We start from the raw sequence: 15,071 nt of genomic DNA on the forward strand, positions 1-15,071 counted from the left end.
GCTGTGTGGATCCCAAGTGGAAGCAGTGGCGTGATCCCGGAAAACACCGCAAGGGGTGTGTGTATGTGTGTGTATGTGTATGTGTGTGTGTGTATCAGACTCTCTAACCTCCACCTCCACCTCCACCCCCACCCCCACCTCCAACTCTCTCTCTCTCTATGTAAAAAAGGGGGCCAAATAGATTAATTTGGGGGGCACTGTCACCGGGGAAATTAGCCTTCATTATCCAAGCTCCATTCCCATCTAAATATGCACCTCAGAGAAAATTTCTGGTGAATAATGCATGGACTAAAAAATATGGAAATTGGACAGTATGATCCATCACTGTTTAGTTGGCATCAGCATGACTGAAAATATAGTCTAAAGATAAATAAAATTTCCTGAGGTCCCAAAGTGGTGAGGTTTAAATACATAGTGCTGCACACATCAGTCAGATTGTAGTGGCCTGGTCGTGTAAAACACAGGATGACTTGGCTAAATTGGATTACATTTAATTACAGCCCCCAACAGCCCAGATACGTGCAGTAACAAGCATATTCTCCTTTTGCTATAAAATGGCTACTACCTGGATGATTACTCTGGGGAAATAATGCCAAGATTTTCACTTAACATCTGTTAAATGTTTTGGTTTTTTTAATAAAATAAAAACGAATAATATTGAATCATTACTTTTTTTTTCCAGGGGATCACCTGAATCCCCAACAATTACGTCGGGAATCACAGATGACACAGCAAACACAGCTGATGACGTCTGCCTGCTGGTCTTCATCGCCACCCAGTGGTTCATTTAAACAACAGCAGAATGTTTTCATTCTAAAGCCAAGAAGAACATGTTATAGGGCTACTTTTAGCTAGACCCTGTATTTGGAGCTATAGATGGAGACCAGAACAAAAGAAAACATGTACAATCATGTGCGATGTAAAAATCAACAAATGTTTTTTTGAAACTTGAACGCATTTGTTCAGTTGTTGAGACTATCAGAAAGGTGCTGTTTGCTAAACTTCTTGGTGACTCTGAGCTGGTTCATGAAATTGTTTCAACAACCATCAATGCCACAGTTCATCAAGTTTGTAATGTCGTCCCTCATGTGGACTTATGATTTGGCTGTGGACTATGTTCACAAAAAGTCTTAAACCTCTCGAACAATGGGCTCAAAACAAAGTATTCTGTTTGAAAATTATTTGGGGGGGGGGGGTTAAATATCTAAAGAGGATAATATATAATTAACAGATTAAAGGGGCACTGATTTTTGATGATTTCAGAGGGAGTTTTTCAGAGGCTCAAAAAATAACTTACCATGTAATGTAGGCTTAGAATCTAAAAATCATGATATCTAGGCCTTTGATATTTCAGTTTTGACCATTAATTTTAACCTCTGTATCTTGTAATTTCCCGTCACAATAGTGAGTGAATAGTTTTCAGTTATAACGCTCTAAAAATGTTACTCAATGTTCTATCAATACATTTCAATAATAAATATTGAAATAATAAAGGGTCTTGATGAAATATGTGCAGTCTCACATGTTTAGTATAAATGATCACATGACCAGAGCTGTTCCTGGTTGCATCATGAGAAGAGAATGGCTGTGTCAAAGCTCTGAAAAAAGGTTAGTAAAGTATGTTAACATAAAGATAGGACAAAGGTCTTTGGTGCACATCATCTTTACGCTGTCTAGTGTTGATATATGCATTTGCAATCACCCAACTTTGGTCACTGTGTTCATAGAATTAGTCAACATGTTGATGGCAACACAAGTGATAACACTGCATCTAGGTACACACATACTTATACACACATAGCTCTTGTTCTCCGTTCTTTCTTTTAGCTTCACTTTGAGTCACACACACACAACAATGCTGTTTTTCCACAAAATGAGGAAGATGCCTTTACTCTAAACAATTAACTGAGATAATATAATGACAAAATAATGAAAAAAAACATTAATCACAAAAATGTTTTCGTGACTAGTCAAAAAATTCTGTGGAGTTTGAGATGGCACTAGTAAGACTGGAATATATGACCTGTAGTATTTCAAAAATCAAATGAAAATCGGTCACCCTCCTGTATGTTATGCAGTGCTGGAAAGTAACTATTTACTCAAATGCTGTACAAATTACTTGTAATACTTGTAACTTTACTTGAGAATATGAATTTCTTTATTTACATCTTCATATTCTATTCCGCTATATTTCAGAGAGAAATATATTTTTTACCCCACTACATTTGTAAGATAACTATGGCTCCTTTTAAGCATATGACCCTGTACAAAAAAAAAACAATGTACTGATGCAATCTAATACAACAGTATTACAATAAATCCCACTTTTTTATGTTTTAGAGAGGTGTTGATTGAACTGTATGATCATTTTGGAGGATGTAGCCTAGTTGGTGGTGCTGTTGAGCTGTATTGCATTATACAGAGAGGGGTTTATATTCAGCCTACCCTCACTGATATAATTGAGGTGGAAAAAATAATAGAAACACCTTATTATACAATTCAAGGGCACAAACAAACTACATCCTCCAAAATTACAGTACGATTGACCAAGTTCAATCAGCATCTCTCTAAAACAATTTAAACCCAAACCTAATAAACTACCAACTGTGTGTACGGTATGCAGCAACGTAAAACTAGCCCCGCCGACGACAAACAAAAGCAAGATGATGCTTGCTTATTAATGCACCAGTGTTAAATCTAATATAGCCATATAATGTAGTTAACCACATCAGAACAGTCGCTAGCTTAGTTTATACTTACGTACTTTAACTAAACTAAATGTTAATGCAGGATTGGTAGCTTCATTAAAGGATAGTATATGAGTAACCTACTTCTTCCACTTCTCGTATGTTAAAAGTCATGTCAGTCGTCCAGACCAGCTTCTCTTTGGCGTTGACCGTTAGAGGCCGCTAACGGTTTGTTGGACCCGAAACACCGAGCCCTCTGCAGTCGTTAGCTTGTCCTTCTTGTTGTTAGGCAGGTTGTCAGGGGCAGCGCACCAGCCTAGTTAGCTTGCAAGGGATTAAGGGACTTAGTTAATGATGGTATATTTATTTATCAAAGAAAACGACTGGCGGCATACCTGCTTTTTCTCTCGGAGTTGCCCTGTGTCTTTGGGTAAAAGCAGCAAAGACGACAACGTCGATTTTTATCGAAACAGGCAGAGTTTTGGAGTGGGCTTTACCTCGTAACTAGCTAGGTTTGCTAACGTTATCAGGCAGACGTAAAGTGATATACATTAACGTTACACACTGAATACATATCTCCGTGTTTCCATCACGGTTGATTTGCTGTCGTTTGGTGCGAAAATGGAAGCCGCTCAAGAACATTTTATGGAGCAAGAAGAGTCCGATGGAAGCGACAAACCATCGTCGTCGCCCTACAATTCCCCTTTTCGCTCCACTCGAATGCACATCCAGAGAAGTAATGTCTGCTCTCGGGCTTACTTCGTTGTGGTCATGGTCTTCTTCCATGTGTACATCCTGAATGTTATCGCCCTGTTGCTCTACGTGCACTACAACAACGGACCCGGGGACCTTGTCAGTAGCGACGGGGCCTCCTCATCAGCATTGGTCAGCGAGGGTGGGAGCTCTTTGCCCCATCCTGCCCCAGCTTCAAGAGAGCTACATGTGGAGGACTACAGTCAAAGTTTCAGTCTCCCTCGCATTGAGGGGATACGGGTAAGAAAACTCATCATTTCAGTAAGATGAAGAGTGCCATTTTAACTCACTGATGGGAAGAGTACTACAGTGCAATGTGTTACCCAACTAAAAGTATGGTTATTGATATTAAACAAACAAGTAACGTTAATCAATCTTATAAAATACTATAAATGTACAAGTATAGGAAAATTAAACTTCTCATTCAGTGTATCTGGATTTATTGCTCACCACCACCTCCACTACATGCTATAAATCCATTAATCAAATTTTTCTGCTGCTTAACTACAGTTTTATTCCCGATGCAGAGGCCCCAACCTAAAGAATTTAATGTGACTTAGAGCTGCTATAGCAGTGTTCCTACATCTTAACCCCCATGTAGTGAGTGTGTTGATAATGTCTCTTGTGTGCAGGTGGGACATGTTCAGCAGGTGTCCCTTGTGCCAGAGCGAACACATGAGATGAAGACACTAAGCTTGAAACCTCTGCTATTTGGTAAGTACAGTGTAGTCTTTTGGTGTGATCTGCTATTTATGAATTCATTTTTCAGGATTTACTGTAGAGCACAAAGTTTAATTACTCTCAAAGTCATACAAATATAGACCAGCAATATTTACTTAAAATTCACAGATATGTACATTTGCTATTTCTTTACATATTTCTGTTACCTCCACTGCCTGAGAGGCAGTGTTGATACTTGATGAGTTCCTGTGTGACCAGCGTATTGCATATTATCTCTTCCATTATCACAGAAGTTTGAACATGATTTGTAAAGACTAGAAAAAGCATTATTGACAGTTTGTTGCTTATGGTTAAATTCTGTATGCTATCCCTAAGCTTCCCCTAATCATAGTTGTTTAATGCTTGTTACATATTCGACATAATCTTAGCTCCTGCATCTGTGATGCTTCCATTTGCGCGCAGCTGCCATCAGGTTCTTGTCCCGTCTTTGCCAGGCATAAGCCTTATTGACCACCACGCGCCCCCCCTGCACTGTTCCTGTCACGAGGAAGGTGCCGCCTCGTGGGTGGTTCCGTGTCATGTTCCGTACACAGGTGGCATCCCTCTCTAGCCACAGCTCGATGTGGGAGCGGATCTGCCCACCTAACAGGGGTCCATGCTTCAGAACATCCAGTTTGGCAGCCAACGAGAACTGCGACAGGCTTACCGGAGTATACTTGAGCTGTGTAAGACGCAGTTTCACAACTGGGAAGCAAGCAGATAAACACAAAGCATGATTCATATCACCTATTTATGGAGCAGTGTCCTCTTGTCTATTATTTATTGTACAGAATTAATGAAAAACTTATAAAATATATAATCAAGGATAGGACCAGACAGGGGCAAAGAGGTGGAAGAATACTGACACTCACCAAAATCACTCCTACAAAAGGTCTCCAGTGTATCTTTAGTAGAGGAAGCCTCTTCCAGCTCACAGTCCCGACAGCTTGCCAGAGGCACTGAAATAGTCAAACGACTAATTAAATCAGTTGTTAAATTAAGTCAGCTCAATTATATGTGTCCATGTAGTCAATTTCTTACCTCTACGCCCCCCAGTGTGAACACTAGTGTTGGTGATGGAGGAGATACACATGAGATGGTCTGCAGGATACTGGTCACAGCGCAGAATTTCTGGCCACGGGTAGCCATAGCAACTCATGATTGGAGCACAGCTGTCCCGTACAGATTCGCACAAACTCCTGCAAGGTGATATAAACCTAATAAAGAAGGGATAGAGAGGAAACATGGGCAGCACTGAGATGAAAGGATTTGAATTGATAGTTAAGTGGCAGGGAACAAACAACACTTGATTAGATGCCATTTAGTTGCTTTTTTTTCTTTTTCTCGACTGAGAAGTGCTAATGTGACTAAAAGGAGATAATAGTACTTAAATGGCTTGATTTCAGTGTGAAACCGAGACCTTTCCTCAGAGACTAGCGACAATTTACATAGCTTTCAAAAGGGTGTTAACCCTTGACGACCCTGCTGCTGTGTAACTTTGTAATTAAGCTGACATTTCAAAATGAAAAATTGTGAAACGCTTTACTCTGAAAATTGCAATTCCTACCAGGGTGAAATTGTGACTTGAAAAGGTTCTCAATATATGTTATCAGAAAATAAGCTGTTATGAGTTAATACAGTGAGTAAACTACATAAGTAAAACTTACCTGTCAAGGCAGATGGGTGCAAAGAGAGAGCAGAGAAAGATGCGGGCATCAGGGTGGCACTCTCTGGCAAGTAGTGGCAACCAGCTGGCACTCTGTTGTACAGCCTCAGCCGGAGACTCATGGCCCAGCAGGTTGGGCATCCTCATCGTGTCATAACCGATGTTTTGGCACAAGGCCATGCCGGACGGGATGCGCACACATCGAGAGGAGCTGCGGGGCTCCCACAGTCCACCTTCTCCTATAGAAAGCATGGACCTGAAGCCTGTAGTAGTACCAGGGTCCCCCCACACATCATCGTCCTCTCCTGCTGCAGCTCCTGGTCTAGAAACACGAGTATTTCCATATCCAGTTTCAGTATTGCCCTCAGTACTTGCCCTGTCCCAGCTCTTGTCCTTCACCCCAGATCTAATCCTACCCTCAGCTCTTGCTCGTCCCTCCAGCCCTGCCTTTACTCCACCAGCACTAGGACCAAGTACTACTGTGCTGCTTGGCCCAGCAAGCAGAAGGAGAAATAGTAAAGAGGCTAAATGGGAGGACTTTCTGGAGCTAAAATGAGGACAGAGCACTGAAGTCATCCTGGGACTGAAGTTGAAAAGGCGAAATCCTGTAGTGTGTCTCTTGAGTGAAAAAGACCCTTGTGTGACAGTGCAGGAGAGGATGGCAGAATAGGTGTATTTATAGTGGGCAGTGATGACATTTGCATACGAAGGGGATAAGGGGAGGTGTAGAGAACAGCAGAGAGAAGGGGTGGGGCACACATTAAAACGTTATTAAGAGATGCGGATCCACTTTCATTCATGAGCAGATTTAAGTGTTTTTGACAGAGCTTAAGATTAGTAATGTGGATGATTTGGCATTTGGATACTTTTGGATTTCTGCCATTTCCATCCCCACAGCTTGAACTGAGGAAGAGACTGGCCCTCATGTGGTGAAACTCCTCCACCCCTTTCATCCCACATTTTCTTCCAACCCACACTTAACTACCCTGTCCCGCCCTGACCTCTTTGCTTTTTGCACTTCTTTTCTCATCCACCCCTGCTGCTAAAGAGGGAAAAATTGGACTTTTTATGAATATTCACTGCTCATGACAGACTGAAGATGCTCATAATATTAAGGAGACAATTAAGCTGCTCCCAAGGTGAGGTCATTGCAGAACTATATCCACTGAAGATAAGATAATCAACATACAGATAGTCTCTCAAAGTGACAGAACATGTGAGACCTGCGTGCCGACGCTCACATAAATCGAAGCACACACTGTATGCTCAATTGTATGTGTGTGGACTTGTGCTTACAACACAAATAAAATTGGTGTTGTCCTGCTGTGTAGCCATGGCCTGATTCCTGTTCAGACAAGCAGGTCACTTCCTTTCCGGGGGAGAAAGAGAGACAGTGGTGGGAGGGAGAAGAGAGAGAGGCTCAGTCCCCCTTCATTCATATCAGTTATCCAGATTAATGAGGCTAGACTGGACAATAGGGATTAACCAAGTGGGTACAGTGTAAAAGACACGGGTGACAAACAAGGCCTCTACTGTACAGGCAGGCAACCTGCCGGAAGCCTTTTATTAAGAGGGGTAATGACTGACAGACATGGATGGATTGCTGCGAGGGAACCATGAAACACTATGGCCTTCACACTTAGGGTCTTAATAAATCAATGAATCTATCTGATAGAATACATAAAACAAATTTTCAACCAAAAGAAATAGTAAAGGGACAGATCTCAAACTTGGGAGACCAAAGTAGAAATAAGAAACTGACTGTTTTACTGGTAAGTGGTATATTTATCTACTAATACGTAGGTGTAAAAAAAGCACGCCAAATTCTGATTCTGTAACTACTTTGCAGTAATTGATATCAGCAATTACTGAGTCCCATAAGCCTGCACTGCTTCTACCTTCCTCTGGGAGAAGTCCAACATCGTCACTCATTAAACCTCCTTGTAGGATAGGCTATACCACAAATGACTCACTGGGGAGTGACGGAGGGGAATAGCTTGTACTCAATTAATGCACAGTCTATGTAGTATATTGTTACCAGAGTTCCTGTGCTTAAACACCTACTAAAACATGCAAGGAAGAGAGGTTAATATTTAAAAACCAGTTATGTCCCTATGATTTTTTTTTTCAGGAATATGAGGTGCTAAAAAGTTGCTCAGTTTGTGTCCATGTTCAATAAAAACCTATTTTACTTATTCAGTGTATGAAGACTTTTGTGGGGACACATCTTGCCTTTTAGGGCCTAATCATATGATTGTTTGCGGACACTGATCAAAGTATCTTAAATTTGCCCCTTGACTCTGAAAGGTTTTGTTAGGCAATCTAAAGTAATCCATTTAGTAGTCTGACAGATCAAACCAGCACTGTTAACAGACATCTTTTAATCCACTTAAAGGTCGATCACTCACTCACCATTTCAGGAGTAATAGAGTTCCATTACACTGTAATGTGTGTGTGTGTGTGTGTGTGTAGGTGTGTGTGTGTGTGTAGGTGTGTGTGTGTAGGTGTGTAGGTGTGTAGGTGTGTGTGTGTGTGTGTGTGTGTGTGTGTGTGTGTGTGTGTGTGTGGAGAGGTTGTGAGAAGACTTGAGAAACTTGAGAATTGATTTAAATAAATGTGACAGAGATTAGTAACTCTGTTAATGATGTCCATAAGACACCAGTTTCTTGGAAAGAAGTTTCAAATTATTTGCTTTTTATCAAGTAGAGACATCACCATTACCTAATCATCATGTGTAATCTTGTGAATGTGTTATTATGCACAACAGTTAATTTATGAACAAGCCCAGAATCTCAGCCACACTTTGCATGTTTTTGATTAGCCTTGCCTAATCTCCAAGACAATCTCTTTGATAGATTGTATATACCCTTGATCCTCAATCTAATCGTGGGGAGACTGGGGGTTGGCGCATATTATGATAATATGGACTTTCATTTCCATAATTGTGCATTTGGAAAAGTCACTTAGTTTGGCAGTTCATTCGTGCTTTTATCAGAGATTAAAATAAGTTGACTGATACTCTTTTCAGTCTCTCCTGGGAAAATGTAGACTCCACTTAAATTCAATGGAAAAACTAATTTTGTGCATCACGTGATAAGGGTGGGTATGTGAAATAAATCTTTTTTTCAAATTGGGATCTTTTAAAGTTATTGGAATCATCTAATCATGTATGTCCAAGGCAAAACTGTGTCCTAACATTTGCCATTTTTTCCTGTTCCTGTCAGAGATCCCTGGCTTCCTGTCAGAGGAGGAGTGCCGTGTGGTGGTGCAGCTGGCTCAGCTCAAGGGTCTGATGGAGAGCCAGGCACCAGCACCCAGCCAGGGACAAGAAGAGTCAAACCAGCCTCTACTTTCTCTCAGCACAGAGGAGGTCTTCAGTCTTTTGGACCTAAACCAGGATGGGCTGCTGCAGAAGCAGGAGGTGAAAAGATAGAAACATCTTTTATCCATATGCCATGCAGCTGTAGGAGATTAGGAAAATAGATTTCCAGGAAAATCAGTTGCAAGTAATTAGAAATTGAACTGTCAGAGCATGTTAAGTTCTTTCATTGATATGAGAAAGTACATTTTGGTCTCTCCTCCAGATTGTGAGTCACTCACGTTCTCGAGATGGAACTTGGTTGAGCCCAGATAACTTACGGCAGATACTCACTGGTCTGGAAGGTCGCCCAACAGGTTTGTGCTCATGTGGTTTGTGTGTGTCAGTACATTTCAAGCTCTTCTGAATGATTTCATTTAGAAAAGAGCATCAGTTAAGTTCCCATCTGGAGCACATAAAGTACAAGTTTGCAATAAATTTGTGAGACACTAGTAGAAACTGACTTCAACTTGTAATGGAATAGGTTAATGAATTTAGCTTTTAACCATGATTTTAAATGTAACTTTCTCAATTAAAAGGACATTTTCTGAATTCTGATTAAGCTGAGACACATATCCGGAAATGCAGGAAGTTTTAGTCCAAACGCATATACCGATGCTACTATTAATTCTAACAGCTATTTGAAGTTTGTCATCATCTGATTTCTGTGCTTGCAAAAGACAACTTCAGAGACTTTCAGTTTCAGTGTTCCTTACAATTAGCTAACTCAGTGGTTCAAGATGAGCATGTCAGATTTAAATGTGTAAATAATAAATCGACTGGATTAATCACTTGCTGTTATATGTATGAGTGTGTCTGCAGTAGTTGTGTACTTGTAAGAGCACAGTAAGTGGCTGACCGGTGGTTCTGATTGCGTGCAAGTCTTTGTGAGTGGCAAGGCCGGAAGAGGGGTGACACCGTTTTGACCTGATGCCATTGTGCCAGGCGTTGTACACATCCCAGTCCGGATGTCCCTCGTCCTATCTCATTAAAAACTGATTATTCTCCAACCCCTTTTCTTAATTTTCCCCCGGATCTCCTGTATCCCTCCAACTCCCACTTCCACACTCTTTCGTTAACCCACCCCACCAACACCCCCACCACCACCACCCCCCACCCCCTCCCCGGTCACCTCTTCTCTGGCACCCCAGAGCTATTGTTACGGCTGGGGCGCGGTCTCCCAGGGGAAGTGATGGGGGCCAGACATTCATTCAGCTGAGAGTAACAGCATACGGTTGGACAAAGAGGGAAGGAATGGAGGAAAAGAGAGAAGGGAGCTGTCATAACCTACTGGTCACTACATTGTCACTGCCACAATTCAAGATTAAATTAAATTGAGTCAGAATTGTGAAAAGTTTAATAATTTCACAGGGCTCCATTTATATTTGTAGTTATGAGGTGGTATTGTAACTCTACTTTTGTGTGTTGAGCCATATGAAAGAAAGAAATAGTCCTATAAAGAATTTTATTTTAATGTGTATGTGCTTGGCAGAGATGCTGAACTTGGAGGACTTTAGGCGTGTTTATGATGTGTCCCAACGCCCAGGACAACAGCGAAGTGGGAAGCTCTGGAGTCAATTCAGACAGAGAAGCAAACACACATGGCTTTTCCAAGGCCTGGGATCTCACCATGTGCTGCAAACCCTCAGGAACAGGTAACCACACATGCACGCACTTTGAAATACTCTTAGCCAATACATTTGATATATACTAATTTACCTCCATATTTCTTTTATTCAGAGTAATCAGTCTGACACGTCTGCCCTCTGCATTGGTTCAACTGAGTGAGCCGCTGCAGGTGATTCGCTATGAGCACGGAGACTTCAGTAATGCCCACCATGACAGCAGCCCTTCTCAGTCAGAGACTATCTGTGCACACACACGACTGGCAGGAAACACATCTGCTCTTACAGAGGTCTCTTGCAGGTATCTATGACATGTACGGTATTTTATATTTTGTTTATATTCAGTTGCTTTGCAGGTTTTCTAGTTAAATCTTTCATTTCATCACCTTGAATGACTATACATGTTAATAATACAGTATGTAGACATGTATTTTTCTTTATTAATTTTTAGATTTACTCAGATTTTGGTGTAATTGTTGGATAATTCCTGTGGTTTATCAAAACACCTCTTACAGTGATTTGTTTTCTGATCAGTATTAGGTGAAATTTCTTAATTAATTTGTCCCTTTCTCTTGTTTTATCCCAGGTATCTTACTGTGTCGTTCTACCTCAGCTCTGCAGAGGAAGGTGGTGAGACCACCTTTCCTGTGGCAGACAATCGTACCTATGAAGAGCAAGTGAGTGTGCTTTCACAACCCACAATCATGAACCTGCATTTCTTTTTGCCGCTGTGAAATGACAAGTGTGCATGACCTGAATACCGCTGATAAGACGCAGATGATGCTGACCTCTGAGAAAGAATCTGACACCTGAGTCAACACAGTGTGCCAAAACAAATGATTAGACACGAGCTGTTTACAGTTTTATGTGCCCTAGGCACTGGTCCAGGATGGAACTGATTTGACTGACACCCAGGAGACATGTGGCAGAGGAAACCTGAGAATAAAACCTACTCCTGGGATGGCACTCCTCTGGTACAACCATTTATCTGATGGTAGAGGTAAGAACAGAAGGCTTTAGCTTTTTCATTTGCACAAACATAATCTAATGAGCACTCTATTATGTTGATTTGAGTTCTGTTGTAGGATGCAATGTAAATCAAACCCCATATCACTAGCCTTTAGGCCCGAATCCAAAAAGATACAACATGCAAAGGTACTTTCTTTAATCCCAGCTTCTCTGTGGATTCTCACCTTGCAGAAGTGAAAACTTAACACATTTAAGTTTTGTGCTCCATTTTGAATCCCAAAATATGTCATCCGCAACAAGTATGTGCACTGAGTGAGAAAGTGACTTGAGAAAAAGGAGGACCTGTTTCAGGATTTGGAAAAGAAACTGTTTTCCAGTATCAGCTGATAGGCAGATGGACGAAGTGTAGTTTTTACTTTTTTCTGCCTATTTTCTCTCCTTTGTCTACATCTTCTGTCTTCTCAACTTTCATTTTCATTTCCTCTCTTTACTCTTGGTTTTCTGTAACTCATCTCTGTTAGAATCTTTTATGACCATCATAACTTCTTTGACTGAAATGATTATCTGATTAGGTTCAGGGAGAGCAAGGGCATCTTTATACAAGACTGGGTGACTCCTATGCCAGGGGATAACCTATTTCCACAATCAAAATCTAGGTTATTGAAGCACCTGATGCTAAAAAGCGCCTGTATCTCATTCACTAGCACAACGACAACATTAGGGATTAATCTGAAATTATCTTTGAAATTTTATGGGGAGTTGTTGTTGGCTTTTATCTGAATTTGTTTATCTTGTTCACCTCTCTCCAGAAGTTACTGCACTCATTATTCCCTCAAAAATGCTGTTCTCCCATGCCTTCCCTAGGTTGGATGGGAGAGCTAGATGAGTATTCCCTGCACGGCGACTGCCCAGTCAGGCGTGGGGTGAAGTGGGTGGCCAACAGCTGGGTAAATGTGGACCCAGACTATCAGATGCAGGCCCGCTACCAGAGACTAGTCGCTCAGAGGCATCGAGCTAAGTCAACCATGGAGGAGCATTACCAACCTCTTTCACACAGTGACCTCCACCAGGATTTATAGCTGGGCTTTTTTAATGAAATGACAAAGCGACCATCATTTTAAACTGAGTTAGTCTTGCATCTATGAAGCCAGTGAGGCCGGACAGACCTTTCCGCTACGTCAGATTTGAGATGAACATTGCACAAAATAGCATCCCAGATATTTTCTCCTTTCAGTAACTGTCTTACATTACATTATGTCTCTTAAGCCACTGCTCCACATTTACTTTGACTTTAAGTCAATCCTATTGGGAAGGTTTGGTGAGTTCAATATAGATTTACAGAATACAGAATTATGATGGGCAGATGCATTAGTTTCCTCACAATTAATTTATAATACAAATGTAACATGTATATGAAGTGAATGCCATTCTTTATTAAATTGCGCCTTAAAAAATATAAGTTATTCAGAATAACATACCTACGGATACTGTGATGTGAGTTGGAGAAGTTGCAGTCATATGTAACAGATAAGCCTGCTTACCTGCCTTCCATTTTGATTAACTAGGCATCTATCTGCCCCTCTTGCGGGTCACTGTTATTTATTGTTATAGAATTAACGCCTGTTGTTAGAAGCCATATTACAATATTCATCTGTGAATGTGTTCCTGGGAGATATTTTCATGAGGTCATGTATGTCTTTTCTGTTCTTCAGGTTTTGTTCCCTGAGTTAATGAGCTTTGATCATTGAATGTTATTTAAATGGCTACTGCAAATGCAGGACTTCTAAACTGGACGAAAAGATTGCTTGTCACACTGGCTGTGGGAGCCCAGTTCTTCAGGTGTAATTCAAACTTAGGTCTTTGATATTCCAATTATGTGTTTCTTATCCTCACAACTCAAAATTATTTAATTGTATGAGAGTATTTATTTGAGTGTTATTTATTACTACCATTTGGTGATTTAAATTAAAGGAAAACATATTTATTACAGCTTGATGTTGCACTGAATTTGTCACTGTATTTGTTCTGTGTTATGAAATATATAAAGCAATGGTTTACTAGTGGTGGTGTAAGTGGGATCATTTATACACACCTGCTGATATAGACAATGTCCACTAGATGTCACCCAATATCTAATATAGCACCATAATCTCTGGGCTGTTGAACATGAGCAAGGAGCAGGGTCAGTTCAGAAATTGTGTTAATTGTGGTATAATTTACAACTGCTGTACTAGCATCCTGTCAGTGCTGGTTCCATCGTGGATCAGCCACCAACATGTCAGTGCATATGTGTGACTGAAATATTGGTGATGGCACCTGCACATTCTGGATGGACACTTACTATAACCAGCATGCCTCTTTAACCTCAGTCACTTGTTTCTGTGAAGGACACCCAATGCAAACACACTTGAAACAAAACTTGAAAAAAACACTATTACAAGTGAAAGTCCTGAGGTAAAAATATTACTTAAGTATTTAAAAGTAAAACAAAGAATAATCAACAGAATGTACTCAAAGTAAAAAAGCATTAAAAGTGAATGGCACCTGTCATCGTGCTACTATATATTAAACATGTTACCAGCATTTTCCTGTTGCATCAGTTAAATACAGCTGTTAAATAAATGTAGTGGAGTAAAAAGTACAAAACACAAGTCCAAAGAGCTTAATTATATGCGTACCACAGTTCCTAGCTACATCCCTGTGAGCAAAGTTGACCCCAAAACTCCCTGGTTTACTTAATAATTAATTTGTAAGGGATTGTCACCACTTAAGTAAAACGTTAGCAATGACAGCTCCTCCATCTGGCATCTTGTAGTATGGTTTTGTGGGGGGATTCTGTATCAAAATCTAGTTTTAAGCCCTAAATTGTTTTGAAGTTGTGGTTTATCAAATTGCATTCATTTTTTTGTGTCAAGGGTGTATGATTCCATCATGGGAGAACTGTAAGCTGCAACCAACAATTATTTTCATTATCAATAGGCCTGATAATTATTTTTCTTTAATAATAACTTGATTGTTTCCTCAATGAAATGTCAGAGAAAAGTGAAAAGTCATTTTTCCCTGCAACTCAAGTTATCATTCTCCAAACTCTTGTTTTGTCTGACCAGCAGTCAAAAATACAAATATGCTGACTAAATACTGACAAAAAAAACTGCACCAGTCAAACTTTGTCATTTTTGCAAGTAATCATTTATTAAAATTGATACCAGTTAACTTTCTGTCAATCAGCTAAGTGATCAACGTAATCATTTCCAGCTGGTTGAAATAATGAAACTGCCATGTATGGGTCAATA

General features: G+C 40.4%; 2 protein-coding genes across 2 annotated transcripts; one reads left to right on the plus strand and one right to left on the minus strand.

Annotated features, from left to right (window-relative positions):
• Positions 1-1,520: 1,520 nt before the first annotated feature.
• On the plus strand, positions 1,521-13,840 carry LOC130174506 (transmembrane prolyl 4-hydroxylase-like). The gene is made up of 9 exons (XM_056384357.1): positions 1,521-3,680; positions 4,073-4,154; positions 9,051-9,247; positions 9,411-9,501; positions 10,677-10,839; positions 10,925-11,110; positions 11,396-11,486; positions 11,686-11,809; positions 12,643-13,840. The coding sequence occupies exons 1-9, from the start codon at positions 3,309-3,311 to the stop codon at positions 12,855-12,857; spliced, it is 1,521 nt and encodes a 506-aa protein (XP_056240332.1). The 5' UTR covers positions 1,521-3,308; the 3' UTR covers positions 12,858-13,840.
• LOC130174507 (secreted frizzled-related protein 5) lies at positions 4,192-6,420 on the minus strand. The gene is made up of 4 exons (XM_056384358.1): positions 5,828-6,420; positions 5,202-5,377; positions 5,033-5,119; positions 4,192-4,865 (listed from the first exon to the last, which is right to left on the minus strand). Exons 1-4 carry the CDS (start codon positions 6,400-6,402, stop codon positions 4,546-4,548), a joined length of 1,158 nt encoding a protein of 385 aa, XP_056240333.1. The 5' UTR covers positions 6,403-6,420; the 3' UTR covers positions 4,192-4,545.
• Positions 13,841-15,071: the final 1,231 nt, after the last annotated feature.

This window comes from Seriola aureovittata, chromosome 9, assembly GCF_021018895.1.
Source record: "Seriola aureovittata isolate HTS-2021-v1 ecotype China chromosome 9, ASM2101889v1, whole genome shotgun sequence".
Lineage (NCBI taxonomy): Eukaryota > Metazoa > Chordata > Actinopteri > Carangiformes > Carangidae > Seriola > Seriola aureovittata.